Source organism: Tetrao urogallus, assembly GCF_951394365.1.
Source record: "Tetrao urogallus genome assembly, chromosome: 6".
Lineage (NCBI taxonomy): Eukaryota > Metazoa > Chordata > Aves > Galliformes > Phasianidae > Tetrao > Tetrao urogallus.
The window spans coordinates 36,525,942-36,542,199 of record NC_136819.1 but is presented as its reverse complement, the minus strand read 5'-3'; the positions used below and the strand labels follow the sequence as shown (position 1 = coordinate 36,542,199).

Sequence of the window (16,258 nt, the reverse complement as noted above, 5' to 3'; positions counted from 1 at the left end):
ATTTGTTGTTTTATGTATCTGATGACTGTAAACCAGCATCGGGATTTTAGGAAAACCTTCAGTCCTTTCCAGCATTATGAGTTCAGCCCTTAGCAGCAGCGCTTACATGGCACGCAGCACATAGCGCTGACTGCTTGTTGGCCGCACTGTGACCTGACAAGCACGGCCTGTGGGCTCCGTGTCTCGTTTTGCTCCAGGACCAGCGTGGATCCACGTGTTCCAAGGGGCGCAGTGCCGAGGCCGGGACCACACCGCGGAGCACCACGCCGGATGCTAGTGGCTCGCCGTGCGTGTCGTCGTGCTGCCAGGAACACGGGCAATGCTGAGTGGCTGCGGGCAGGGCCGGGCGAGGGGTTGCAGCACTCCGAGCACGGGTGTGGAAATAACTGTGAGGCACTCGCTGATCACCAACTATTGCTCAACTGGAGCTTGGTTAAAAGCTTTGGAGCTGCGGCCTCCACCAACGTGGTCCTGGCCTGGATTTTATTTCTGCGTCCTCTGCGGGATTCCTCTCAAACAGCTTTTCAGTTTCTCGGTATAATACAGTCGCCAGCACCCGACTCATCACATAACTTTATACTGCGCTTTTAAACAGCCAAAGAGCACCGCCCCGCCCCAGTTACTGCCGCTGGCTTCCCGCTCTCTGCCCCCTCTTCCCCGCCTGGCGCCCCCTGCCAGAAGCCCCGGCGGGCCGCGCCCCCACGTTTTCCAGACAGCCGCGGCCTCCACCCGCCGCGCCCCGGGAGGTGCGCCGGGCAGAGCCGCCGTGACGTCACGGCGCGGTTGCCATAGCGACGCCTGGGGTCGCACCTGACGGCTGTCGCGAAGCAGCAGGAGGAGAACGAGGGAAGGAGGAAGGGGGGAGTCGGGCCCGGGCCACCCCCGGGCCTGCGGGGAGTTGCCTCTGCGTCCCCCCGCCCGCCGCGCTCCGCCCCGCCGCAGCCGGAGGCGGCAGCAGCAGGAGGAGGAGGCGGCGCCGCCGCCGGCTATGTAGGGCCCCGGTGCGGGCGGATCCGGAGGCCGCTGCCCGCCTCTGGAGCGCGGCGCCGGGGCCGGGCCCGGCGGGATGTTCTCCAAGAAGCCGCACGGGGATGTGCGGAAATCCACGCAGAAGGTGCTGGACACCCGCAAGGACCCGCTCACCCGCCTCAAGCATCTGCGCGTCCTCATCGGTGAGGCGGCCGGCGGGGAGCGGGAGCGGGAGCGGGCGGGCGGGGCAGCGCGGGGCTCGGGCCCCCGGTGCCGGCGGAGGAAGAACCGAACCGAGGCGCGGCGGGGAGGCGGCGTGGGCCCGTGCTGCGCCGGGAGACCCGGCCCTGCCTCGGCTCTCTGGGGCGTGCCTTCGGGGCTCCGTGCGCCGCGCCGCACCGCGGACCCGCAGCTCCTCCGCGTCTGAGGGAGGGACTCGTGTGGCGGGGAGAAACTGCTAGGCTTCTTAAGCGTGATGCTCTGCAGTGCCGCATTAACGTGTGGTCGGTGTGTTTGTGTGGAAGTGGCAGCCAGGAACGTCTGTGAGTTCCTGAGCCATTTTCCTTGTTGCTCATCTTCGTGTGTGTTCCCGAGGTGAGAGCTGCAGCGGTAAGTGCTGCCCAGCGTGCCTGTAGACAGGCGTTAATATAGCATTTAGACGTTTTTGGTTTGCAGAGTGATCATATAAGCACCAGGGTGCTGTTCAGGCAGCTGGTTCACCTGACCGGCGCATTCTGCAATGTGGTTATATGCAATGGTTGCCTAATGGAAGAACTGGAGTTCCTTTCTGAAACATCTGCCAGATGACTGTGTAGAAATCTGAGTCCTTGATAACAGAAGTTTGCTCTCCAACATGTTTTGGGTCTTAGCAAGCTTATGGATTGTTTCTGGTAGGTAATAAATATATGAGCAGAGCTTGAGCAAGGGCAGCACATTCCATGTTTAGAGCTGACTACTGAATAGATTGTTTGGGGTTCAGCCTACAGTCAGGGAGTATTTTAAGTAGCTTGTGCTCAACCTCCAAAAGTGGGTTCTCTCTTTTCAAAGGAAAACAATTCTTTGGCCCTTTTTCTTTTGTTATATCAGTTGAAGCAATTGTTCCTGTATGGTGGCAATTGCTGCTGCATGATTTATTTTCTGCAATGTAATTATTCTGTGTTTTGAAACAGGGAGTAACTTTGTAGCTTGCTATTCCTGACCCTTCTGTAGATGGAAGTACCTCTTCGCTCCTAAGTCTGGGAACTTTTCCGCACTAGCCATGCTCAGTCAATTGTGGCCTATCTTATGTTGATTTATATTTATTTTTATCTGCTTAATTAGTCAAAGAAATTTAAGAGGGAAGATTATTACAAAGAAACTAAGTACAGTTCGGAATTAGTTTTCCTGGCTGCTTCTGGTTAACTCAGGAAGGCAGAACACCTGTTAAAGTACATTGAACGCTTCTAGTTTGCTTTCTTCTTAAGAACATTGTATTTGGCTGATATTTTCTGATCTGTTCTGGATCTCCTATTTCTGTCTCTCATCTTCTATTTACAAGATTTTTCATTCAGCTTTGTTAATGCTTACATGTATTTGGTAAGAGTCAGGCTGTGAGCTCTGTGTCAAGCGAATGTTCTTATCTAATCTAAGGCTTCTGCTTCCTGACTGTAGGACAGACAAAATCTGCTGGGGCATGTTCTGGTGTGGTGGCCATTCCCTTTTTTCCACTGCACATGCGTATATCTCAGTTGTTGAAGCATAGCACCCACATATCATTTCTCTAAGTTTGGGAGCATACTATGTATGTGTATGGCTGTGTGTGTAAGGAAAGGTGCAGCCCTGCTCTCCAGCTTCTCTTGTATCCACCTACGAGATTCTGTTGTTAAACAGATAGAGCTAGATCCACAAGGTTTGAAACCAAGAGCAAGGAGGCGCTTCTCTTCTTAGTAATACATTAGTGTGAAAGAAATACAGTGCAGGTTATCTCAAGTCCAACTACTGCTCTGATCACATCCTTACCTTATTCCTTACATCTCTGCTCTCCCTTAACTGGCTTTTAAAGCATGTGCCATTTCTTTTCCTGTTGTTTCTGTGACTAGTCTGCTGAACCACAGTAAAAACAAGCGATGTGCCCACATGGGACAGACTACTGCCTGAGGTGGCTTTGCATGCAGATACCATTCTGCAGCTTGAGCAGTGTAATGCTACGTTTTCCTGTTTGTCTTTTTTCGTGGGTTTTTTTTTTTTTTTTTTTTTTTTTTTTCCCCACTGACCACTCCTCCCTATGTAATAATCAGGGTGTATGTATCCATGCACTTTGGTAGAGCCAGGCTAGCTATTGCCAGCAGAGTATCTCAGAGAGATGGTGGTGGAGTCTGTTCAGCATCTTTATTCATGAAAATGGTTTGTCTTGGTTATTGCTCTTAAGCCCTGCATGCTGGAGGCTAAAAGACCATTAAGAAGAGAATTCTCTGCTTTTTCACATGGAGTAGAGGGAGATAAGTGTTTCTTATGTATAAGCTTAAAATCTTTTCAGTAGGCCTGCAAGGTCAATTGGACTAGAATTAATGTTATTGCTGTACTCTTCCAGTGTTTGGTTCAGTGGCAATAAACTGAAATATGGCTTTTGGATTCATGGTGAAGACTTGCTGGGAGGAAAGGGAGTGTTGGTTCATCTTTTTATCTAAAGCATCCATTCTCCAATTACCTTATCAAGTAATGAAATAGGCATGAAAGGAGACAGAGTGCTCACGGATTATTAATAGGATACAGATGCTTCATCTCTGGAGGCATTCAAGGCCAGGCTGGATGGGGCACTGGGCAGGCTGATTTGGTTGTTGGCAACTCTTCCCGTGACAAGGGGTTGGAATTAGATTACCTTTAAGATCCCTTCTAACTTAAGTCATTCTATGAGTGTATTAGCTGAAGAGAAGTCAAAAACAAACTAAAAACCTCATTATGGTGAAATACTGTCAGATCCTGCAAGCTAGGCATCGTCTAAAAATACTTGAGCTGGTATAATGTGGTTGTTAGCTAAGACCAGAAGAGGCAGAACAGTTTCAGAATGGATAGCACAAAAGCAAGTGACTTTTATTTTTAAAAAATAAGAACTAACGCACATGAGATGGAATTATTTAAATAGTTTTACAAGGTAACTTAGAATGCAGTGACTTGTATCACGTCCAGAAAAAAATACTTAGTCATTATTGACAATTCAGTTTAGATTTAGTAAAAAAAAAAAAAATGCAAATTAGCCTGTGGGGAAAAATGTAGAAAATGTTTTTGTAAAACTGTAGTGTGCAATTATCTGAAAATATGAACTTTATTTACTGCTGTAGTCTGTACAGAGAATTTAGAGTTGAAAATGACACAGATAAGGATAAAGGATATGGAAAGAAATTCTTGGTATCCCTTTTTGGAGGTGAGAAAAACATGTAAACATGCATGAAAAAGATAAGGAAGTGAACCCTAATAAGAGCCACCAAATCTGAAGTTCCAATAGGAGATTTTTGGTGTGGGTATCTTTGAGTATTGGACTGTCAATCAGGTATAGGTATACTTGGGGCAGATGTATTCTTCCTATTTATTTATTTATTTTTCATAAAACCTCTTTTTTAGAATCTGCTCTCTGCCACTTAAGTCTAGCATCATATCTCTGAGTGGTTCTCTGCCACGACGCAGTATGATTCTGCTGCTGGAATTCAAACTTTTTCAGAGAATTTTAGGTGATTATTGAATAATCTGTTGTATTATTTCTTAAAATGAGTGTAACAAATGACCAACTTATGCATTTCACAAGGTCATTTAGGAGATCTCCAAGTAGCAATAAATATTGTTATTGCCAAGAAATCCTGTGAAATATTGGAAAAAGTTTGAAGCCATATCCTGAGACATATCGGTCCATTAGTGAGAGTAATCTGCTTTTCTCTTTTTCGCAGCTGCAATGTATTTCTTGAAACAGCTGGAACTATCTCAGTTAAGAGACCTGTTTCTTTTAAGGTGAATTAAGTTCTTCCTATAGTGAACTATTTGTGCTTTTTTTTTATCCCAACCCACTCCAGTTCTTTGAAGTACCTTGAAATCATTCAGGAATTATTATTCTGTCTCCTTTCTATACGCTGGAAAGGCTGTAGCAGTTGTGCTTACTGTGAGTTACTTTGGTGGTAAGTGCATATCAATATTGAGGAGGAATGCAGGCAGGGATTCTCCTCCAATCTGTGGATGTGGCTGAGCGGTGTCAGAAGTGGGATCCTGCTGTTGAGGACAGCTGCCAGCTGCAGCTGGTGCAGATGCGATCATTGGGATGTGGCTAGCAGCTGGCAGTGAAGGCACATAGCACATCTTAAGGAGTTAAGCGTTGCCTTTAGAATGAAGCTTGTAATTTTACAGGAAAATATGTATTTATATAAATCCCCAGTGTTTTAGTGGCTAATTGCATTTTTTAGGATTATTAAGGGGAGGTACTATAGAAATAATATTGCCTTGTTCTTACAATTAGTGTTGAACTGTTTAATAAGACCTCAGCATCAAACCTTTACCTCAGGATGAAGGAAAAAAAATATTTTGTTTTTCACAAATAATTTTATTTGCATCTGATATCTTAAAAATGCATTACTTGTATCTCTGGATCCATATAAACAATGTTTGTAATGCATAATGCTAAGAGAGGAGAGTGTTTGAAGTGTGGATTTGTTTTAATTGTTTTCTTTTTGTTCTCAGTGGTCAGATAGTGCTTGACATCCTGTGTAAGTGAGCGTTAAAAGGGAGAAGTCAAGCAATACAGTGCAGGATGAAGCACTCTGTGTTCAACATCCATTTTGATATATTGCTTAATATTAAACAATATGCTTAAAGATTGCACTTATCTAAAGGGATTTTAATTTAAGAAATGTATTTGGCTGGCAGTCAGTCCTAATGCCTTAGCTGGATACAATTCACTGGTGTTGCACATCAACAACATCATTCATAGTAATATCTCTTCTGTACTATAAGAGATGAAAAATGTTTGATTGCTGTTACAGTGGAGGGCTGTTGGAAAGCTGCAGCAGAAATAGCTGCCTGGAATTTCCGCTGGAGATAACTGTTCCAGAAGTGTCTGCGGATGTGCAGTGCTGTGTTATTTTTGGCATAGATTGTATGTATTTTTTTATTTCACTCTCCTGGTAACTCTAACTGCAGAGGACATGTCACCAGCAGTATTTGTGGCTTTGGCTGCAGGCTGAGCACAGTGTAAGACGCCTGAGTAGGTGTTCTGTCAGTCTGACTTTAAACCTGGAACCGTTCTATTCTCTTCTGGCCATCAGAGAAGGAAAGAATTATTTTGCTTTAGGATTTTGGCTTGTGTTCCATGTGACTTGCAGACAGCAGTGCTGGTCAGTACTGCTAGCCTGTGAGGCTACGGCTGGAATGGGATCAAAGTCCCAGGGTAGACAAAGGGACGGCTTTAGCTGCTTGGACTTGAAGGGAAGGTCAGTGTGGGTTTAGTTGCGGCAGTTCAGAATGGAAATAAGTGCATTGCTGTGGGAGTGTTTGAAGTTGCTTAAATAAAAGACTTCTGGAACACACGTGAGTTGTTATGGGAGTAGTTTTATAAGGCTCGTCAGTGCTGTAACCTTCCTGAAGTCTGCTGGCAAGCTGAAACAGCCAGGCCGGAGAGCTGTCAGCTGCTCTGCTCATTCCTGTAGTTAACTAATGGTGATATTTGGTAGCAGTTTGTATGTATATGAAGGTCATGCTGTTGACATGCTTAATCATTCACATTTATTTGTTCCTTTTTCTCTAAAAGGTGCTAATGATCTGAAGTTCAATTTTCTCCAGTGTAAAATTGAAGTTGATTAAAAAATTCCTGAAGTGCATTTTTATTATTTCAGTACCAGGAACCTCGGAGATGTTTTCTTTGACAGCATTACATAAAAATAACAATAATAATTGTCTTGGCTAGTTATTAGTGATCCAAAACAATAAAGCTAAGGTAAAAACTTTGTTTAATAGAAGTACACTTGTAGCACGCTGTTGGAAACAGTGTGGCTTACTATATCCCCTGTTTTTTCACTTTTTGTCAGTCTGTTAAATATCCCAGAACTATTGGTTAGTTCTGGATGTTTCCTACTTAAACTTTTTAAATGATGTGATTTCATATTCAATAGACTGTCCATATATAAACTGATTCTCTGTACTGCTTTACTAAAAAGCAGCGGTTAGATTTTCTACCCTGAGGAATTAGGAATAATTTCTGTTTGCTGTTCTGCTTGTATGCTGAATTTTAGGAAACTTCAGAACATCTTGTTTTCTAAAGCCACCAATTCGTTATGAGAATCAATACACACAATTTCAGCTGGTGGTGGACCCTGGATTTACAGAAAGGAGCTATAAGTCTGGCCATCCTCTTGGTCATTGTTGGTTGCAGTTGTAGTGCTATTAGATTTTTGGGTGAGGATGAGGGGAAGTGAGTAAGAAGCCACTGAGTCTCTGGGTAATGCTTTTGATATATTATCTGCTGTATACATGCTGTTAAATCCTGAAACACTTCTAATCAAACATAAAGCTAACGACATTTTGGTCAGTAATGGTGTCGATTATCCCATGAACTGCTCTGGTAAATTTCTGTGCTGTGTGTAAGTGGTGAATGTTCATATTCTCTTCAGCAAAAGTTCATGTCTTTCTAAGATCTGCATGGGTTTTCTGTTGTTCTAGCCTTACGTCCAGTGCTCTGATTGTTTACTGTTGAAGTTGTCCTTTGCAGAAAATGAAGATTTACGTACTTGATACTTTTAATCTCATGCAGAGTCAATCTTCTAAACACTAGTATGCATTTCTCTTGCAAATTCACTCATAAACTTATAACACATACTGTGGACTACTTTGTAATAATTTTTACTGTAATATGGGGAAAGATAGTTGTTTATATTGTAAATTAAAGCTCACAGAGGTTGCCCTCTGGGGTGGGATGGACTGGGGCATTATATATGTAAACTTGGAAACTTTCCAGAATTGTGCTTAGGTGAGCCTGTACAAATTGAAATGTATAGTAAAAATCTACTGCTTTTTTCTGTTTCATATTTTACATCTGACAAAATGATGGCTTGTTGTGTTTCGTGGTTTTTTTTGTTGTTTTTTTTTTAAACTCTTCTGCACTGTATTTCTAAGTATGATGTGCTGTTGAAATAGAATCCTTCCTCAAATGTGTAGTATTAATGGATGTTTTAATTAAAATACTGGATTGCTTATGTGACTGCAAATTATTCCTGGTTACAAAGGGGTGTCCTGACAATTAAACCATGAGTAAAGCCCTGGAGCAACCTCTAAAGCAGAGTTTGAGTAGAATTAGGCTTGGAATCTGATTTTTCTTCAGTGAAGATTTCCATGCCTTACTGGGGTTCTTGAGAAGATTGTAACCTTTTGCAAAGTTTTGAACAAGTAGCTTGCAGAAGAGTTGGCCATTTGAAAAGACACAAAAACAAGTTCCTTGAAGAACTGACAGAAAATGAGTGAAAAGAGTTCCTAAAAGTATCATCGCATGTACGCGTGGAATTTGATAGCAGAGATGGAGGAGGTTTTTGATAGTATTTTGTTTTAGTGTTTTTTTTTTTTTATTTAGTCCTTCAGTGCTGCAGCTGTAGTCTATAAGATGGGGAGTAGCAGAACTTTAAGTTTCAATAAATTTAATGGAAATACAAATTCCAGTTTATTGGGTACTTAACTGTTCTTGTAATGAGGTTCATACAATTATCTCGGATATAATCTTCCATTTTAAGTTTGGTTCTCTGTCATGCATCAAAATTGAACAAAAATCCATGAATGGAATACAACTTCTGCAATTTCAGCCAGGAAAACTAACTTACCTTCTTAATGCTGGGGGTAGAGAAAACAAAAGCCACTTTCATAAAAGTTTAGTAGGAGGGAGGGGAAGGAAGGACAGAGGAGGTGTCACTTCTGTACTGAAATGCAACTTTCTCCCTGAAAAAAAAAAAAACCAAAAACAAAAACACAACACTCAAATAAAAAGGAACCACAGAATGCAGTTAATGCAGAGATCAGATTTGTATCAATTTTTAGGTCACAGAGACATAGTGAGGAAAACTCAGCAATCACAAAAAATCCATGTTTACTCTAACTGTGATGTATGAAGAAAACAGCATTTTCTTGTCAGAGCTTCTTTGAATGAAGATGCAAATCTGGATTTCAGTGTATTAAAACTATTTTTTGTAAATCATAGAATCCTAGAATCATTAAGGTTGGAAAAGACCTCTAAGATACCTAATCCAACTGTACAGTCTAAGCTTTGGTTCTTACGTTCTTGGAATATGGAAATAGCTGTTGTCCTGTTTTCCCTTTCCTGTTCTGGGAAACTTTTCTACTTTAAATGGCGCCAGATCTATTTTTGAGTTCTTTTTTTTTTTTTTTTTTTTTGTTTCCCCCATCTGGGCATGAGAACGCAAGGAAGGAATGCAGTACTTTGTGTTAGTTGCATGAAGCTGTGGTGAGAAAGTGCAAAGTTCTTTTGTTTAAAAATATCTTAATTTTAGATGGAAAAGGAAGCTTGTTTCTGTGTAGTCCCACAAGGTTACATTTCTCTTAGAAAGGCAGGTAAGTTTTAAGTAGCTAAAGCAGACAAGCAGCTTCCTGCTAATTCCCAGTTCAAGGCTGCATGAAAACGGCGTGCATATGTCTCCTGTAGAGGAAGTGGTTTTTTACCTCTTTGTAAAGCATTCAAGATACCTTGGGAGATCATGGAGAAAAACAAATAAATTGCTTAGAACTGAAGAAAATGGTTTAATGTCATGGGACTGAAAATCTGTACCTTTAATTGATCCCGAAGATAATGGTGAACTGAATGTTTTAGAAACACTTTTGTTCAGAAAAATGATCAGTTTCTAAATGAAGGAGAGCATAGCAGAGTATCTCTGGAAGTTGGATAAATTCAAATGATGTGCATGCAAAGCATTTTTTTCTGGTAATCAGGGAGAGTCTTGTCTCTTGATGTATGGTGTAGCTTTACAGACTGGTACAGGGGCAGCTGTGAATGGGGCGATAACAGGTCACCAGACAAGATAAAAATCTTCTGAAATCTGCATCACTATTTCACAGAACCACAGAATCACCCGGGTTGGAAGGGACCTCAAGGATCATGTACCTGATTATTCTTTTCTTATTCCTCCTTGCTGGGATTCTTGGGATTGTGCAGCTGTGCATAATACATTCCAGATTTCTTTCACTAATAGCAAGTCCCAGATTTCTGGATCAGTAATGTATTAAGTCATGGAATGTGCTGTTTGGTGATGAGCAGAAGCTGCCTTTTATTGTATGTGGCAAACAGTGACCTTTCAGCTGTACAAGCATGTTTTTCCTTCCTTTAAAGTTTTCGGCCTTAAAAGAAATTTTGTGTGTGTGCATTAGGGTCAGGTAATGACTGAACAAAATTCTTATTAAATGAAATGTTGTATCTTTGTTTTCTTGTGTCCTAAAGCAAAAGCACTTACTGCAAGCGCTCACTGCTTACTAACTGTATGAATTCCAAAAACTTATTTTGTCTATGCTGTTGAATGTGATCTTAAAAAGAAATGAGAGTGAAATACGTTTGGTAGAAAAGTTGCAACCTTCAGGGGCTTTTGACTTACATTATCTTCTTCCAAGGTATGGGAGTATTTGGGAGGTAAACTTCTGGCGTTAATGTTCAGGTGTTAATAGTAACAATGCAGGTCAAGCAGTGCTCCTGTTGTTTTTTTCTGAGGTGACTGACACCTACTTACATTGTAATTAAAGAGATAAATACTAAATAAGTAGAATGGAGTGTCATCTGTATTTCTTCGGAGAATAGAGTAATGGGAAAGAGCTTTACCATAGTGCCAGTGACGCTCAGCTATCTGAGCATCACTGCAGTTACTGGGGTAATAAAGACTGACTGTTCATTTGGTTACGTAGGCAAGTCTTTAGTTCTTCTCCTGATGAGTCAAGGGAGCTACTAAAACTATGAACTGTTGTGCTAAGATTGAATTTGAAAGAAGAGTTTTTCGTCTGAATTTACCTACATCTGGATAAAGACTGCTTATTTTACAGATGAAACACTTAGTATGCATACAAAAACACAGCTGGTTAACTGTTTCTCATCTGTTTTTAGAATCTTCTTCCATTCGTTCACATTAAGCCAACCGTTTCCCTCGTTTCTTTGTGTATTTCCTGTGCAATGGTAAAATAAGATGAAAAGAGTATCTTCTACCACCATACCCTCTTTTCTGAATGTGTCAATCATTCTTTTCATTTCTACTTCTCTCCTTCTGTCTCAAAACTTGTTGAATTCATTCCTGATGTGTTTTCATGCCTGTAGTCCAAAACTCTGGAATTCTGCCTCATCAGTAGAAGTGGATATAATGATTGTACTGAACTCATAGCTCAGTTTCTTGGCACATTGCCCTGACCTTCCTTGAATCAAGGTCCACTTTATTTAAAATGGAAGTATTTTTTGCTGACCTGCAATATTTCAGACTACGTGATAGCAGTTATGCTGCTGATCAATAAATGCTGATGTGATCTGTAAAACTGAAGGTTTGCTAATCCTGTAGAAGATCAGGTACATGCTTTATCTACCTGGACTGGTAAGGTTATTGCTACGTGAGCTACTCTGCTTGAAGAGTCAGTCTTAGTCTTTAGTACAGCACTATCTTCTCTGAGAGCACTGACTCCACCACACTGGTTATGGAAGACGTAGGTAGAACGTCTTTCTTAAGATACTGCAGAAATTCAACATGTAATAGAAAATTTCACGGCAGGAGTTGTGACAAAATTGAATTGGCAGTACTGCAGAAATAGAATTTAAAATACACTGTGCTTTTGGCCATCCTTGCTTTTTGGGGGGGGTGGCGGAGGGGTTTATATATCCTGTCATGCAGATTAAGATTGATGTCATTTGAAAGGGGTTTTAAAAACATTCCATAGAAAATTAGAAAGGTACTTAGAAGAGCAACAGTTAGTAATGCTGCCTTAGTGTGTAGAACTGGTAAATCTTAATGGCTATAAAACATCTGCATACATTTTGATTTGCCTTATTTCCATTCTATTCACTCTCTATTGTTCTATTGTTGTAGCTCCACATCACTATTTTAAAGAGAAAGCATTTTACCTTTTAAAACTCTGCCTTTCTGTTGCCACATGCTTCCTGACTATTCTTCTGTGCACTTAGTTTTTCTAATCTTTTGTTAAACGTCTGAGCAGGGAGTGCCTTTTCTTCAGTGTATTTGTTGATATTTAAAATAATTATACCAACTAGTTTAAACCTAAACTAGATGAATCTTCATATTGTTTTGAAGGAAGATTTGCACAAAATTGTCTGGGGGGATTTTGGAAGAGAGCTCAGAAACTTTCCTGTTTACACAGGGGAAGGGAGGAAAGCACACACTTTCTACCCTCACCCCAAGGGTAGCCTCAGAGATATCAGTTAGCAGCATCTCATCTCCAGAGACACCACAATCAAAGGAGCCTGGGGCAATGAATGAGGCGGGCAAGTCTGAAGCTTGGTAGGGAAGGAGGGGGAGCAACAGTAGGAATCAAGAGCTGCCGCTTGCTTCCTCCGCCACTTGCTTGTTTCTCTAAAGAGCAGAGGTGGGCTTTGCTTACTGTCCTCCCATTAAGCTTAGCTGTGTCTGGTAGTTGCTGGTGATAGCAGTGGATGACAGAGATGGTCTTTCTGTTGTACAGAATGGGAGCAGTAGGGTAGATTTATATCTAGTGAATTATCAGTTAAACCAAGATTCATCTATATATGGCTAGCCTTCATGGAATTCTGATTCCCTGCTGGGGTTTGCAGATGCTGCTGCCGCACAAGCATTGTGAAAGGAGATGCTGCTTCCTGTTTTAAATTTTGGTGGGCACCGGGTATTTAATTTCATTAGCTTTACTTTAAAAGAATGGAAACTTCAAGAACTTCTTTACCAGTAATTTTTTTTTATTTTAATTCTCCTTTTCTGACTGCAGGATAATGGTATACTGGGGGTGACTGAGTATTTGAGAAAATAAAAATCTTCTGTTTTGTTTTTCAGAGAATGCAGAATCGATTGATCTCAAACAGTTTTTTGATCTACATTTCTCACATATATATTATGTGTTCTTTGAAAACTTTGTGACTATTGAAGTAGGTCTGAAACAAAAAGGTGAGTGTTTCAAATAGAATGTTTTTTTTTGTATATGTGCTTCTGTGATCACATGTAGTAGGGATGCAGAAATATGCATAAACACTAACATGGCGAATAAAGGCGGAGTAATTAAATACACCTGAGTGGGGATTGGGGAAGTAGAATTTATTCTCTAATGGCTGGTTTTGCAATTTTGAAAAATGGGAATTCTTCAGATGTTAGGCTTTTTGTGTGCTGTGGAATCATTGGAAGCTTTACTTCATAATATGGTGTGTAACTTAATCTCTGCCAGCTGTTGTTGTCATAATAGAAAGGTATATGAAATGTAGCTGTTATAAACTATAACAAAAGAAAATGTCCTTTTTATTTGCAGAAGGATTGCAAAATAATTACTGATTGTAGAAGTGCATGTTTTGTTTTGTGCATCTAAGAATCTTCAGCGTTGCTTAAATTCTGCTTTGGTATCTTCTTAATTGCATCTAGGTCACAAGTCTCAGAGAGAAGAATTAGATTCTATTCTTTTTATTTTTGAGGTAAGATAACTTCAGTTTCCTTAGTAAATTCTTGGCTTTGAATTAAGTTCTGTTGAATAGTAACGGTAGCTATCCTTCAGTCCCCTGCAAATATGCTTTATGCTGAACTGCATTCCCTTTTCCGCTTGCTTATAGTTGACTTGAATTTTTACAGGAAGGCATCATAACTGGAAGAAACATTTTATGTGTATGTTCCCAAGTTTTTGGTGGTGATGGTTATTACAGCTGCAGAACCACTTTACATAGATTTCTTTTATATTTTGGTTTTCAAAGTAGCATTTCACAATATCATTGCTTCACTTACTTAAGATGTCTTAGAACCTATCTGAATTAAATCAGACTGGTTCTGATGAGAGATCATAGTTTAAAAAATAACTTAATGTCAAGTTTTTGTCTTTTTTTGTTTTGATCAAAATTTCTGAATATGTAATCAGGATTTTTCTTTTTAAGGATATTTTAAATAGAAAGTAGCTGAATGCTGATTATGTGGATGAACACAGATTCAGGAGGTTTTCTGTTGTTGGGTTTCTTGTTTGATTGTGAGGTATATTGCTGCTTGAAAGCTTAGGTTTAGCTGTATAGGAGAGGGTGAATCTGAAAAGAGCTGTTTGATTTGTTCATTGGTTGTTGCGAAAAGGCTATTAGGTGAGCTGTGCTTTGGAAGCCTAATGCAGCTGTTGTGAATGAGAGCAACTGAGTCAGATGCTCATCCCACTTCATTCCCTGTGCTGTAAATAGTAATATCCAGCAAAGAGTCAGTGAAGCTAGATAAACTGCAGCGACATCTGAAATCTGAAATGTGGATGTGCCACACAGTGTGTTAGAGCCTTTGGGCTTTTTAGCTTTCGGAATGGGATTCTATGGAAAGGACAGTAATGTTTTCAGGGAAAGTAATATGGAAATTTCCTAAAGTTACCTTTCAGTTTCTGATCTATGGCTTTTGTGAGAGTGCTTTTAAGTCTTTAGTGAATACGATATCTACAACATAGATCGATGGGTTTTGTTTTTTGTTGGTTGTTTTTTTTTTTGTAGAAAATATTGCAACTCCTTCCAGAAAGGATTCATCAGAGATGGCAATTTCACAGTATTGGTAAGTTACTTATCTTTTTCTTTTTCTTTTTTTTTTCCTGTTTTTTTTTTAACTTTTATTTTTTTATCACTAGCTGTTAGGAGTTTGTGCTACTGATTTCATGAAACTTTAAGTGCCATAGCAGGGATTAAGGTCTTGAAACATTATTAAGGTAAGGAAAGGAAAAAATAGATGAGAGTGGAGAGAAATGAAACAACAAAACCCAACAACATAATTAGATACTCTTCTATGTGAGAATTCAGAAATGTAATGGTGGCTGAGAAAGAGCAAAGGCAAGTGGACAGCAGCACTGTAAACTAATTTTCCAATTTTTCCAGTAATAGGTGGAAAAAATTGAGGAAGATCTATATTTGTAAATGGGTAACTCTGATTTTACTTGTATTAATGATGTAAGAATCATTTGTGTTCAGTGTATACCTCCCCAGAAGTCCTTTAGGAAAGATGATCTATGTTACAAGGAAGCTGTGAGAGGTGATCTTTTTTTTTCCTTCTGGCATTGAGAGTTGCCTGAAGGTAACAAGCTCACCAAGATTAAAATGGAGGTTGCCAAGGACTTGTTTAAAAGATGCTAGCAAGTCTGACCGAGAACTCTGACATCGTCCTTAACAAAGAAATTAAGAAAAAAAACATTTTTTTCTTTTCAGGGTTGATTTTAAAGAAGCTTCTTCATACTGGAAATTCATTAAAGGTATTGGAAAAAGTCACATATTATTTAATTTTGTCTTAATTACTTTAAAATAAGAACGTAAAGGTGAATTTTTGTGGAAAAATTATAGTAGTGAGAATCAGGTCGTGACTTAAGTGTCATGAAGTAACCACTTCTAATCAAGATCTTAATTTCAGTGGAACTACTATTGACAGTAGTTATAGGGTAGCTATTTTAAGAATGTGTGCAAATAACTGAATATCAGTTCGTTGCTGAGGTTTTGATTGTCTTAGTGTCTTTGAACTAAGTAATTCTCTAGTAGGTAGTAAAATAACAATGGTTGACCATGTGGTTTTGGTACAGCAGTAAGCAGCTCTGCCACTTCTCTGTGAACCATCTTCAGGCTTTTTGGTCCTGAAGTCCTCCAATGTAAGAGCCAGGAGAAGACTATTCTGGGACTCTACTTCTTCTACCCTTTTTCATTCCTTCTTCAAGTAATGAAGTATAAATATCTAAAGGCTGGATGTCACAAGGACAGGCCAGGCTCTTTTCAGTGCTGCTCAGTGACAGACGAGGAACAACAGGCAAAAACTGGAATGCAGGAGGTTCCATGTGAATATGAGAAGAAAGTTATTTACTTTGAGGATGGCAGCAGTGGAACAAGTTGCCCAGAGAGGTTGTGGAGTCTGCTTCTCTGGAAATACTCAAAACCTGCCTGAACACTGCTTAAGGAAACTTGCTTTAGCAGGGGGATTGGGGTAGATGATCTCGTGAGGTCCCTTCCAACGCCCACAATTATGTGATTCTGTGGGTCCTGCTACAGCAAAAAGCTCGCTCTGCTCCTACAATTCACGAACATATTTCAAGATCTTACGATATTACTTATTTTCTTAAAAATTCAGATGGTATCTCACAC

At 40.3% G+C, this 16,258-nt stretch overlaps 1 protein-coding gene across 4 annotated transcripts in view; it reads left to right on the top strand.

Moving 5' to 3' along the window:
• Positions 1-1,066: 1,066 nt before the first annotated feature.
• The window catches only part of RALGAPA1 (Ral GTPase activating protein catalytic subunit alpha 1), a gene marked incomplete at both ends in the record, with an annotated part of 113,683 nt that continues 98,491 nt past the window's right edge, over positions 1,067-16,258 (top strand). For all 4 annotated transcript variants that reach the window (XM_079536710.1, XM_079536709.1, XM_079536708.1 and 1 more), the window contains 5 exons: positions 1,067-1,172; positions 12,981-13,091; positions 13,557-13,606; positions 14,639-14,696; positions 15,341-15,384. In XM_079536710.1, coding sequence (XP_079392836.1) covers positions 1,067-1,172; positions 12,981-13,091; positions 13,557-13,606; positions 14,639-14,696; positions 15,341-15,384 — 369 coding nt within the window. The remainder of the gene's footprint in view (positions 1,173-12,980; positions 13,092-13,556; positions 13,607-14,638; positions 14,697-15,340; positions 15,385-16,258) is intronic.